Source organism: Oryzias latipes, chromosome 11 (assembly GCF_002234675.1).
Source record: "Oryzias latipes chromosome 11, ASM223467v1".
Classification (NCBI taxonomy): Eukaryota; Metazoa; Chordata; class Actinopteri; order Beloniformes; family Adrianichthyidae; genus Oryzias; species Oryzias latipes.
In genome coordinates, this window is record NC_019869.2 from 17,563,600 (window position 1) to 17,577,989 (window position 14,390).

At 36.8% G+C, this 14,390-nt stretch overlaps 1 protein-coding gene across 7 annotated transcripts in view; it reads left to right on the forward strand.

Moving 5' to 3' along the window:
* The window catches only part of LOC101160251 (plectin), a 91,430-nt gene that overhangs the window by 17,798 nt on the left and 59,242 nt on the right, over nt 1-14,390 (forward strand). For 2 of the 7 annotated variants that reach the window (XM_023959985.1, XM_020707213.2), the window contains exon 1: nt 7,490-8,129. The exons of the other annotated variants lie outside the window; for them this stretch is intronic. In XM_023959985.1, coding sequence (XP_023815753.1) covers nt 8,084-8,129 — 46 coding nt within the window. In that variant the 5' untranslated portion in view covers nt 7,490-8,083. Of the gene's footprint in view, nt 1-7,489; nt 8,130-14,390 lie in introns of those variants that run through there. 7 annotated transcript variants of the gene reach the window in all.

The following is a 14,390-nucleotide window of genomic DNA, read 5'->3' on the forward strand; positions in this document are numbered from 1 at the left end:
AAGTGTTTTCATAACCACACAGACGGTTTGAATGGGAGGTGTTAAATCGGTGCATGCCTTGGCATCTGAAAAGATAGCAGAAACTCACTGCTTATGACTGACTCCACATTGATTCACACTTTGTGATGTGAGGTGCAGAAACAGAAAATGTTTCATCGTTTCTGAACAAGAACACTGACTCAGTCAAGATGAAAAAGTGAGATCCATGACCCCTATAGTTTTGCTGATGAAGTGATCTGCATTATATACACTTTTTTTGTTGTTTAAGTCCAGCTGTTATGAAGCAGGAAAACATCTACTTGAGCAAAGCAAACTCTTATTCTTACAATTTTTAGTGAAATGGCTCAGTCTGTCATGAAGGGATTCAGTGCACGGGCACTCAGCGTTGGGACATTTGCACCAGAGTTGAATGGCACATGTTCAGGGCTGCATGGTGGATTAGAAATTGTGCCACAAATGTCTGATCATCTGACAAGAACAGCTGGATAAACCAGATGAGTGTGAAGGATATTGATTTCATAGATTTGCACAGTTCTTACAAAGTCAAACTCACTGTGCAACAAGAACCAGATTTTTAAGAATTTTAACATTTTGCTCCTATTTTACAATGAGAACACAGAAGTTGATTTCAAGTTATATTGGGTCAAAAATAGCTTAAGTACTTTGCATTGGGTAACATCATGAAAAATGTTATGTGGAAGTATTTCCATCTTTTTGGGCTTTCTGATTAAGGTGGATTTAAATCCAGTGTTGACTTTGCACAACACAGTTTTTTTTTGTAACTTTGACTCATATTTCACAAATAATGTACAGTTCTGAGATTCTTATAGGACTTCTAGAAGCTCCAAGGAGGATTGTTCATATCTGGACAAGTGGAACTTAAAGAAAACAAAATGTAAACAGCAAGTCCTAAGTATGAATGTTAAAAGACGGAGGTTTCTGCTATTGTTGCAGCAGAAAGTTGCATCAACTTTCTGTAGCATTTAAATGCATACGGTTTGAATGTCAAGATTAAAATTGATTAAGTCCATTGAATTCACAATTTCCATAACAATGATTCTGATTGTATAATCAAACTAATATTGGGTGGTTTAGCTATCATACAAATACAGTAGTCAGAAAATTTTGACATAAAAAAAATGCTCAATAAAAGGAAAGTTCTTGGTTACTCTAAATTGCCCATTTGTTTGAATGTGAGTGTGCATGTGTGTGATAGTGGCCCTGCGACTGACTGGCGACATGTCCAGGGTGTCCCCTGCCTTTGCCCGCAAGTGGCCGGAATAGGCTCCGGAAGCCCAGTGACCCCCGAAAGGTATAAAACAGAGTAAAAGATGAAAAGGAAAGTGGCTTTACTGTGAATATTTATGTGCTGTCATGTTGTAGTTCAACCTTCGGCACATCCCTTCAGGGGTTGCCACAGCAAATCAGCTTACACTTCGCACAGGTGGTTTGGCAGAGATTTGTATGCCAGATGCCCCTCCTGACACAACCCTGTATTTTATCCGGATTGGGGATGGGCACAGGGGGAACCAGACTGGGGGCCTCCTTATGGCCACATAGTTGGGCAGTAGCACAAAGGGTCTTGCCTTATGTGATCATATGTATGATATTTTGAGAACTTCTATGCTGGTGAATCGAGCATTGCATGTCAGCTGTTATACAGTTTTACTTTACAACATATAGACCAGTCACAGTTCTTATTGTTAATGTAAAAATACACTATGAAGACCTGCACTTTAGGCTACAAAGGAGCAGGAAACCCAAGAATAAGCTCACTTTGGGGAAAATGACGAAGTATGTTTTAAAAACTGTGTTTTTTTGCCACTGCAGGACACTGTTGCTCAGTGGTTGTTTTGACTGTTTCCCAGTTTTATCCTATTTTATGTTTGGATTGTGATTGTTTTATTCAGTCATGGTGAACTGATCATCTTTTTCTCTCAGCTTCCCTGCTGCTTATGTTTGCACTTCATACATTAGGAGGCAAACGAAGCCACATACGTTCAAGCAGCTGGTGGAAATGAGCAGTGGTTGCAGCCTTGAATCAGAATAGTATCAGAACAGATCTATTATAAAACATGCAGCTCTGCCTTAAATGCTCATCCTAAATAAATCTCTGGAGCCCTAAGTTTAATCTGTGAAGGATGGACCAAAATGGATCACTGAATTTAGCCCAATAAATTCACTGGTGCAAAAAAATCTAACAAGAATATAGGAAAAAAAATCCTTTCATAACTAAAAAATCAATAATTAGGCTACAAAAAAAAGAAGGTAGATGTTGAGATTAAGAATATTCTTACCAAAGGGTTCTGGCCAAGACTGCCAGCAGCCCAACAGGTGCATGGCTTCACATATAGTCTCCAACTTAAAGGTACAAAGTAACTGACTTTTCCCGTCTGCTACAAATGCAAAATCAATTAAACTATTTGCATTTTGTTGTTTCTGACCTTTTCATGTTGGACTGGAAGCTGACAAGATGTGACTTTTTTCTTTCTTTCCATTATATCAAAAGGCAAGACATTTGTTGTTCCATTTTTTGATGATTTATGTTTTTCTTTGAATCTGACATTTATTTTCAGGTCTGCTTTTAAATAACAAAGTTGTTAAATAACCTGGACTGCAAAAAAGCCTCATTGTCGCAAATGCTTTCCATTTCTGAGCAGATTTTAATTGTTTGCTCAAAATTTGAAGAGAAGAAAAGTACTAATTGTGTTGCTTTGCTGGCACAATTACAGTGTATCTCGGCATATATTTCTCATCAGAGAACTATTGGTTGTGTTTTTGCCATCTTTGTGAGAGGATGATGTCACCCACAGAAAAAAACCCTGTGTGCTCTTTGGGAGAAGTCGGTCTCTGGGATACGGTCAAACACAAACTATCACATGCTCCACACATGAAGCGCTGAAAAATGGAGAACAGCCTTGAAACTTATGGTTCAATTCAATATTAATTAATTTACTTTTCTGACCACAAATTTAGTTGAATTCAGTTCAATTTTATGTGTATAGCCCAAATTCACAACAACAGTCATCTCGATGGGCTTCTTATCGGTAAATTTAATTAAAATAATTTAGAAAAAATAAATAAGAAGCTTTCCTTTGTGGATAAAATCAGAAGCTTTAGAGAATGCCTTATACTAACTCCATTGTAATAACATTAATGAATGCTCATACAGAATTCAGAATAAATATCGTCCGAAGGGAAAAACATGTATATTTAAAATATTTTTAAAAAAAAAGAAGATTTTATAGTACACTCTGTCAAATGGTCTGAATTTTTCATAGTTATTTATTTTCTGAAGGAATGCCAAAATGTAATTCCTTAGAAACTAACTTTAGGAACAGTTACTGATTTTATTAGCCTTAGAACTGGTCAGATCTCTTTTTTTTTTAAAATCCTCAATACTCCCTAATTTCTTTTTTTTTTTCAAAGTCAAACCAAAACCAAGCTTTTGAGGAGTGAGTTGACTGTTGAGCACTATTTTGCATCTGCATTCTTCAACTTGTTTGCACTCGACTCTGAGGCTGCTCTTATTGACTGTGTGTGAAAATAAGAATAAATCCCCTTTGCAAAACAGGTGGAAAAACTCTTTTAATAGATCAACATCCTTTAATGGTTTTGTTGTGAGTGCCCATTTTTCCTCATCATTCTAACTTAAAAACAAAAAATATTCTGCTGCAAATTAAGTATTGCTATTTTTCTAGGATTAGCATTTACATTTTTCTGTAAAGTACAAGTATCCGTGTTATTTATTTTTCTTTATAATGAGACCAGAATTCTTTGTTATGCTGTAAGTATTTGTATCACCATTAAATTGCATGCTTAGTCTAATTTTGCACATGTATCGGAAGTTATCCAAAACTGGATGGGAATCATCTTAAATGTGTACCAATTCAGGAAGACTGAGATTAGAAGCTGGTTTTAAAAAGGTTTCAATGTTCATAGGTTCAACTTCACAAGGTTAAAATGTTATTTTAATCAAATATTTTGATTATATTAGAGCTCAGATAAGGTACATTACTAAGGGGTGTAATTTATTTTGATTGACGGGTAGGTAGACTCAGTTGGACAGAGTAAACCCCAGTCAACATGATCAACTCACTTCAGGTTTCATTTTTCTCATTCATGACCTTTTGGGAGATCTCGAAGATTATTTGGTTTTAGTGTTTACGTACCTTTTGGTTCAAATGTACTTATCTACACCTGCTCTTGTGGCCTACACACAGTATTGAATTCATTTAGTCGAAAACAGGATATGAAAACAGCAGCTCTTGACGAAAAATCTCCATTTAGAATGCACAACAGAAGTTTATTCTCTATAAATGTTTGAATGAAGTGTGTTCATTTTATATTTAGCGCTATGATCTTTGACTTTAATTTCCTTCTAGTTTTGCTGCTATTATGGACACCCACCCTCCACATTCACGAATGTGTAAAAGAAGCTGGGAGCTGCAGTCTTGGGGAGATTATTTTTAGAGCTCCTGGCTCATTTTCTCCTGTTTGTATGTCAGAGTAGTTGGATAGCAACAAGTCCACACTAAGTGTGATATCACTGATGGTTACAGGCAGAGAGCCATGCAGGGAGGATCACTTTCTCTATGAGTTCCACCCTGAAGACCAATCATGTTGCCCTCAGTTCTCATGCTGTTGGAGGGGATGGGGTGGTAGGCATCAGGTATAATGGTTGACCATGAATTTGACACCCCACAGCCACCTATCTATCCAAGTCTGACACTCTGAACTCTTGTGTTATCAGGTATGTTGTGCAGGAAATTCCAGGAAATAAGTTTACTTACCTGGACTGTGACTATTTTCATTTTTTTTTGTGCTGGAGCTTTTTAGAAAAAAAAATGGTGGATTGTAGCAGGAGCTTTTTGAACAGTGATGTGGATACAACCAAACCTTGTTTGGAACCACTTGTTGCAACCAAGGTATGTAGAAAAGCATCTCTAAATGCACAACATGTCCAACCTTGAGGCAGATGGGCTACAGCAGCAGAAGACAACACCGTGTTCCTCTCCTGGAAGCTAAGAATAGGAAACTGAGGCTACAATTCAGACAGGCTCACCAAAATTAGACAATAGAAGATTGGAAAAACGTTGCCTGGTCTGATGAGTCTTTATTTCTGCTGCGACATTCGTATAATAGGGTAAGAATTTCATGAAAGCATGGATCCAATTTGCCTTGGTTCAGGCTGGTGGTGGTGATGCAATGGTGTGGGAGATATTTTCTTGGCACACTTTGGGCCCCTAGGTATCAATTGAGCATGGATACAACGCCACAGCCTACCTGGGTATTGTTGTTGACCATGTCTATCCTTTTAGTTTAGTTTTCCCCAATGTGTCACAAAAAACAAATCATCTCACAATACAAACGTGGAAAAAAAGGACACCTATGAAGCAATAAATAAAGCATAAAAGAATGAAAATGAGTGGCTTAAAAGAAAAATATAATAATAAATAAATAAATAAACATAAGAATACGATGGTAATATTAGTGGAAAGTGTTAGTATACAAGTTTATGAGCATAAACGTGTGTATCCATACACGCGTCACAAACGGGGAGAAACAACAGAGACAGCAATAAGTGGTTTTGGCCACAGCAACATTATATACAATAGGTTGACAAAAATGTCAGTTTCCCTTTAAATATGTATATTGTGACCACAGTGACCCATCTTCTGATGACTACTTCCAGCAAGATAAGACGCCATGTCATCAAGCTGGAATTATCTCAGACTGGTTTCTTGAACATGAGTTCACTGGACTCATTAACAGACGATTGGCATCATGGATGTTCAGCTGACATATCTGCACCAACTGCGTGATTCTATCATGTCAATATGGACCAAACTCTCTGAAGAAGGTACCTTGTTGAATCTATGACACCAAGGCTTAAGGGAGCTCTAAAGGTGTAAGGGGGTCCAATCTGGTACTAGCAAGGTGCACTAATAAAGCAGTGGGTGAGTGTATGTTTTTTTATGTATGTACATGTGTGCATTTCTTTATCTTCTTTTATATTTACTTTCAAATCAATTATGGCTAAATGTGCTAACTAGATTTGATATATCTATGTATAGATTTCATTGTTTGTGTTCTTTAGTTTTTTTGTTTTGATTGCTTGAGATATTCCAACTCCACTGATGCAGTTTTGCTAATACAATTAATGCCTAGCTTTGCTTTCAGAAGGTCATTACTTTGTTAGAGTGCAATCTGGAACGGATGAGGGTGGAAGTGCATGACAATTATGATATTAATATAATGTAGATGTGTCTGCTTGTGGAATCAAGTGGAATAAAATCAGTGGTTTCATGTAGTTAATATGCCTAACCATCAAATGACTATCTGATAGTCCAAGTGTCGCCTTGTGCATGACACTTGCAAAGTAGCTTTTCTTTGCTGTGTGTTAACCCAAACATGTGTCGCTGTCACACAGCTTATCTAAAGGCAGGGGCATGTTTGTATGGAGAGGAGACAAAATAAAAGTCTAAAAAATGTTTTCCCACCACAGGTGTTGATACCAAAACTTTTAGAGGGAATTGTAGCAGTCTTTAAGGAACTGCATCATGACCTAAGGACATCCTTTGCAGCAGATCTATTTGAGATAGAGACAATGCTTATAGGTGGGTAAAAACCTGGATCTTATCTGTTTAATTACTGTAGTCTGAACTGATCAAACTGTTTGTCTGTTAAGCCCCAATGTTTCCTTCACTCTGCAGATTTCTTGAAAATAAGGAGCCACCTCACATAGGAGTAAAACAAGTTGGCAGTAAATGTTGTTGAGTCACAAATGCTTGAATCAGGTTAGAACATCATTTATTTATTTATTTATTTATTTATTTATTTATTTATTTATTTATTTATTTATTTATTTATTTATTTATTTATTTACACATTTGAATTGGATTGGTATGGAAGCATTTCTGTCTCATAAGTAAATTTAAAAGTCAATACCTAAAATGCTTTTACATTTTCACAATGAAAAAGTATTTCATTCTGTCACCTAATTAAAATGATAAAGAAAATGGTATTTGACATTTCATTTTAAAAAAAGTTCTCTAGAAAATGTGTTGCAAAATTCAATTAGAAATATCTAATTTGACAATTAAAATGGATTAACAGAAATGGTTTTTGATGTTCACAATATAACTGCATCGACTCAAAAAAAAAAAAAATCAATCTTCCAAAATGCCTTCTTCCTCAACACCGCTTATTTTCTGACGTAATCAAAGCAATAATGCAAAGGGGATTGCAATTTCGTTTTCACATCCACCCGCAAAGAGTGTCGCATAACTTATTTGCAGTCAGCATTTCCAGGTCAGAGGCCGGGTTGGTGCTCACTCATTTTAATGAAGTGACAGAATGAGCGGTGTTGAGGAAGACCTGTGGGAGATTTATTTTTTTTTTTTTTTTTGAGTCAACAAATGCAGCTTCATTGTGAAAATGAAAAAGCATGTCAGGTATTGACTTTTTTTTAAATTATGAGACAGATATGCTTCCATAGAGTGGGAAGACAAATCGTTCTCAAGAGGTTCTTCAAATATCTCAAATGTGACTTTTCTATTATAAAATTACACTGAAGTTTTAATTAGATTCATAATTTTAGAGCAATTACCTTTATTTTTGGTTTGAGTATCATTTTAATATAATCTTTTTGTCCGTCCATAAACATTTCCACATCCTATTTAATAATTTGATCAACTACCCCTCGATTAGGTCATTTTAAACTCTGCACTAGCTGCCAGGCAGCGGCTCTGCACACTGCCATAGTGCTCCTGTGGAGCTCCTCCCCATCAAACACCACAATAGAGACAGGACTACATCAGGGAGGGGCAGGAGATGGAAAGGAGGGCGGTGTGCTCCGTTCTTTCAGTTTCCCTGCTGACAGGGGTTTTGTGAGAGCAGGCAAAAAGTAGCTGGGAAACAAAATCAAGCTTTCAACTTCTGTGGCAGAGCAGAGAGAGGCGAGGAGGGAGGACTGAAACGACAGAGAATCTATTGCATCCTCCTGCATGGGGCTGTGCTGCTCAGCTGACCTTGCAGAGCTCTGACTTGGCTGCTGAAGCCCTGCAAAGACACAGTGGGGATGGATCCAGCACGCTCCATCCAGCATGAGATCTGCTCCCTCAAAGGTACTCCTTTTAACTTTCTCTGAGTCATGCCGTTACCAGCATGTGCTCGGTACCGCCTTGTTTCCCACAATGCCTCTCTGGTGAGAACTTCGTCATCATATGGACATAGCCTGTCGGTCAGCCAGGAATCTTTTGATGTAGTATTAACCAAAGGAATTTTAATCTCTTGCTCTCCCTCACTCTCAATCTCTCCACAAAAGGAATAAAAAGCTTTTGTTTGTTTGTTTTTTTCTGTTTGCAGGCATAACCAGGTTTAGTGCAGAGGCAGAGCCGATTTCTGTGCTGATGATGGTGTTTATAAAAGTACAGCTGAGATGCTACTGCAGCATGGGGCACATTGAATGCGTCTTCAGTAGGAAAAGCATTGCATGGGGGGTTGCTGCAGAGTGGCTGCTGCAATGCCACAGTATTGCAGTGACTCCCCTGAACGCTACTCTGCCTGGCAGAAACTGCTCATGCAGAGAAAGTAGCTTGACTATTGAGCCAGAGGAAGCTGGTGGAGTAGCTGTTCTTCCTCTGGCAATTGATTCTGACTTGGCTATTACATGTTAATAAAGTTTGTTTGGCATACAGAACTGCCTTATATTTGAATTCTGGTTCTGCATCTAATTTCTATGGAAGTATCCCTACAGAGGGATGAATGAAAAGTTTTGTGTATAAGACATGTAGCTGATGTGTATCAGTCTGTAATTATGTCATCAAACATCAGATGGCAGTATGAGTTCCTTTTCTGTAGCTGTAGCTGACATAACAAGTTGTAGAATACTGTGACTGATGTTTCTGATCTATTCTTTTTTTGAAAGACTTTTTCAACCAATCTGAGCTATAAAGTGTGGCAAAAACATATCCTCCAAATTGTCCCACTTAAAAAGATAAGAGGTCTATAATGTTCTTCATAGATGCATTTCAACAGTGACAGACCAGATGTAAAACAAATGAATCCAGGATATCATATTTTATGATTCTTAAATCATTTATTTGCATAATAGTGCAGAAAATACGCATTTGGTCGGTAACAAAAGATGATACTTTGTAATGTCTCCCTGGTTTGCATTTCCTGGTCTTCACCAGATTTACACATCCTGCAGCTACTATCTTGGTCCATGTTTCCATGAAGACCTTCTCTAGACTAGAACAGTGATGTTTTGGGATTGTGGCTGGACAACAGGCCTTTTATTGGATTGAGGTCCAATGACAGGCTAGACTACTTCAGAACCTTTTTAAGTAGCCACTGCTTTGTTGCCCATGCGATGTGTTTGGATCATTCTCATGCTGGAAGGTCCAACCACGTTTCATCCTCAGTTTTCTCACCGAGTTTTTTCCCCCCCAGAATATCACCAAATGTGGTCCCATTCACTCTTTAAGATAGATCAGTTCCCTATGCAGAAAACCAGTCTCATCGCGTGATGTTTCAACTCCCATGCTTCACAGTAGGTATGATATTCTTGGAATAAGTCGAAAAAAAACAATTTTTTTTCCCCCTCCAAAGATGGTGAGTGGTGTTTATGCCAAAGATTTCCATTTTGGTTTCATCTGACAATATGACATTCTCCCAATCTTCCTCTGGGTTATCTAGATGGCCTCTGGAGAACTTTAGGTTAACCTGAACATGTACTGGTTGAAACAGCAGGACCTTTGGAGCAGGATTTGAATTCATGTGCTACTAATAGTAACCTTTTGTCACTGTTGTCTCAGCTCTCTTTGTTTTCTCACCGTTCAAGATCACTTTGGGTGGAGGTGGAGCTCAAGATTATGAGTGATGTTGCATTTCTTCCATTTTCTAATAATTTCTCCAACAGTTGATTTCATCTCTCCAAGCTACTTGCTCATTGTAGATTAGTTCATCCTCATCTTGTTCAGGTGTAAAATCTTGTCCCTCGTGTCTTTTCACACCACATTTGGTAGAGAGGTTGCTGTTTAAGGGTGTGAATAAAGTGTTTTTGCAGATAACCAGTTCCAACAGGTGACATTAACACAGATTATGAACGGGGGATAAAAGAGCTTCTTAAAAGAAGAAAAAATTCTGTATGGGACAGAATTCTTGCTTGTTTGTAGCTAATAAATGTTTGTTTTCTGCATCAATTTACAAATAGATTTTTGTAAATTCATACAGCATGATTCCCTAATTCTTTAACATTTTGTCTCTCTCATTTATGATAAAGACAAAGCAAGGCAAGCCCCCAAAAAGCTGAACAATAGAAGAAATAGATGAAATGTTGAGTTTTTTTCCATGACTGTAAAAAGGTGGACTCACATTTACATCTCTAAGAGGATAACATAGTTTACAAAAGCTGGTTCAGTCAAAAGAAAACGCTGTGTTGTGCATAATTGGACAAGACTTCAGTGCCCAAAGAACCTGCCAAAGTGTGGGAGTTTCTGAGCAAAGTGTGCAGGCAACTAAACCTTTAAGAACGTTCTGGAGAGCGCTGTGAAGGAACCAGTTACCAGCCTGAGAAAGTTTTTGGAAACAAAGCCCCTTTGCTTCGTTGGGCACACCAGAAGATGTCACTAAAACAGCGCTGCTTACTCATTGACACCAGTTCATTGGTAAGCAAGTTGTCATCTCAGCACCATTACTCCCTGTGTTACTTTAATGTACCTGTTTTTTAACAAGAGAGTTAAGATTATCTTCTGGATGTGCAAAGTTCTGATTTTGAGGGAATGTTAATTGTGTGTTGTGTTCAGCAGTACTAAGAATAAAAGTGAAAAAAGGTTTGTTTCTCACTTTTTGCCATCATTCTAACAGCCACATTTTTCCTTGACCTTAAAATTTTGAGATTTTTTTTAGTCTTTTGTCTTGAAGAAAATAGTTTATCGACTTTACTCGTGACGACTATGTTCTCCACTTTGGTTTGTTTTCGATTATGTTCTGCTTTCACTTGGTAAATAGCTAATGGTGTCTTCAGTTAAGTCAATCCCCCTTAGTGTAGTTAAGCGTCTCTCTTTCCGGTTCAAATTTGTCAAGTCATCAGTTTAGTTTAGTGTAGTTTTATTGTTCTTCTCCACCTGTCCTTTGTTCTCGCTACAAATCACAATATCGTCTGCAAACATTATAGTCCATGGTAATTCCTTTCTAACCTCATCTGTCAGCCTGTCCATGTTAAGACTTTGTATCTAACCCAAACTAAGCGTTTCATTGTCAGAGCATGGTGTGGGTTTTAAACCATCTGTGCTCCTCCGTGTTGCAGTTAATTTTGATTGTTGATTGTTTGGTTCTTGAAGATGATTTTACATTTGCTACTGTTTACATAAGAATTACCAGAATATATATATATTTTTTAAATAATTAGCATTAATCACAGTTTACAGCCGAGGACACATCTTAGGAAGTTGCTTATATGTTGTCCGTTTGTTTCTGATTGGGTTTTTCTATTTAATCACAAGCTTCTCTGCCTTCCACGCCCTCAACTAGAAGAAAAAGGTTAAAACTTTAGGATGTAAGCCCAGAATTTTTGGTTACCATTCGATCTGCAACAGATTTGTGAAAGAACACCTACACTACTACACACCTACAAAACCTAATGAGTGCACACAGGGTCTATAAGCATATGGTTTCATATTCATAAATGGCTGCCATTTGAGAGTTGTGCAAGTCTTGTTTTATTTATTTATATATATATTTAAAGACAAAAAAACACATTAAAGAACAATAAAATGTAGACTTTAAGCAACCTCTTTGTCACAGATAAAATATTTCATGTTTCCAATTTTTTATTTGAGATCCTGAAAGAGAATCATACTTTATATCAAATTTTTACTAAACTGAAAAAACATATGTGGGTTTGAAACATTGCCTAGGTTCTAAATGCATTTTTGAAAAACCTCCCAAATCGATGAAAATGTATCTTTTTTTATTTCCAGGCAATCTTCATGTTATTGCAGTAACTTTCTAAAATATGCCATTAATCTGAAACGTGATATTATTAAGATCCAGCAGGTTTGTGACATTTGAGGGAATTTAGATGTAGTCTAAATAAAATGTTTTCACAATGTTTCTTTGCAGGAGCTAAAATTCCAGAAGTTTGAGTGTTTGTGAAGTATAGATATCTACGACTGTATTTCTTCAGTTGTAGGTCTTGGAAATATCAAGTGACTTTGTAAAGACATGCTTCAGCTGCGGATACATACATCCTGTCTGTGTTTCATGCTCTGTTAATGAGGTCATATGATACTTTCCTGCTATCAGATGCAGCAGCGTTCTACAGCCCTCAGATTCTTAGGCTGTTATTTGAGATATAGGCATGTGTGACCAGCCGTTAGAGTTCCCCGCTGTACAGCCTGGGGTTCAAAACACCCCTGAAAGGATCTACTACCACTTGTGTACAAGTGCACCAGACTTCAAATTTATTCAACTTTTACAATTTTTGTTTTTTTAAAATGCTCTGTTCTACATTGTTTAGGTACAAGTTTTAGTTTATTTATTATGTGATTTTAAGCATTTAATGTTGTTCAATGCCTGCCTACAGTAAGCAGTTACAAAAATGTACATTTGGAATTACTTAGTTGATAAGCTAACAGAATTTCACTTTTAAAATAAAAACTTGTCAAATTACAATTTTGGAATAATGTCAATTTAACATTTTAATACAATCTTTTTTCAAATAATTTCTTCTAATTTGTCCACCATGACAAACTAATTTTCAAAACAGTTTTCTTTAGTTTTGTCATTTGGCACTAAATCAATCACAACAAATATTGTTGCTATTCAAGAAGCAAAATCCGTTAAACTACAACAAATAATTTTTCGTTTATTTAGTTTATTGATATATTTTTTTAGCCGTTATAACAAAACTTAAAAAAAAAAAAAACGGCTAAGTTTGTTTTTAAATCGAGCTAAATTGAGTCCCCTCTAGTTATAAATGTGAAAATTCAGTTTGACCTTAACTGAGCTCATTACTTTGAACATAATTTAAACCTAGTTTTTAAGTTAAATGTCAGAAGAAACTATTTTGTACCGTAACACAAGACTAATCCACCAAGATCCACCTTATTTAGATGATCTTATCTGGTTATTTATCATAAACATTTGTAATTAATTAATTTGAATTATTTTAATGTATTTATTTTAATTGTATTTACTTTTAGTTTTATATATTTAAATACATTATGTATTCAACTTACCGGTAACTTTTTTTAGCCCCAGTATTTTCCCCCTTCTGTTTGCCAGTTTAGTCTGGGGTTGTTGCACGGTGATCGCCCTCACTAGGGGAGCTGGGGTCCAGCTTTGCAGTGAGTGGGCCCCTGTTGCTGTCTCGATCTGGGTGGCGCCGTGGCGATGCTCCTGCGGCTGACCTCCTGGTATGAATAGATTACCAAAATGCTGTCTCCTCACAGCAGAGCCCAGCTATATGTTTCTGTTGCAAGTACAGGCATGTTTTCCTGTATTAATCTATATTGTGTGTGTGGGGGGTCATGAGGTGTAGGTGTCAATGGAGGGGAAGGGGAGGGCAAAGGGGTGGTTTGGAATTTAAGTTACATTTTTAAAATTCTGTATGCCTGCTTGCTTTTAACTGTAAAGTGATTTTTTTTAATACATAAAGTGTGATTTGATTCAATGTTTAAGAGCTTTAGTTTAAGAGATTCTGACCCCAGGTCCAACAAGAGTCACTTTGAAATATTTTAGCTTATTGTGCAAATTAAAAGCTTTAAACATCACTGTTAGCATCAAAGACAAAAGATGGATGAACCATCCATGACCAATTGACCATTCAAAAATGGGAAAATAAATGGGATAAACACACTGTTAACAGTTGGATGTTCCAGAGCTAGTGCAGTTACCTTACACATTAAAAAAACTCAATTTTTATCTATTTTTATTTCAAATGTAAAATCTATTGATAAAATATGTGAAAAAGTGGCTCCATAACTAAGTAAATGCAAATAATGTCATTAGTTTAAGCCTCTAGCCTTTGTTCAGACGTGTGCTGCCTTGTCCCAAATATTATTGACCCAAATACACATTGAAGACTAAGAATCGTAAATTGTTGCCGAGCCACTGATGTATTTTAGGTGCTGCTGTAGCTTTGTTCTCACATAAAGATCATGGTTAAGGCTGATGAAGTTATGAGTCACACCACACACTCTTTAAAGCAATGTTCCTCCATGTTAAAGTAAAAGACAGAAGTATTTCAGAAAAAAGAGAAGGAAATAAAAACTCTTCCAGATGTAACGATGAAGTAGCTTTTGTTTGAGTTCTCGTCTGGTTGAGTGGTTTGGTTTGGGGTCTGAGTTGCTTGGCAACAGTTGGTGTAATCCTGTCAG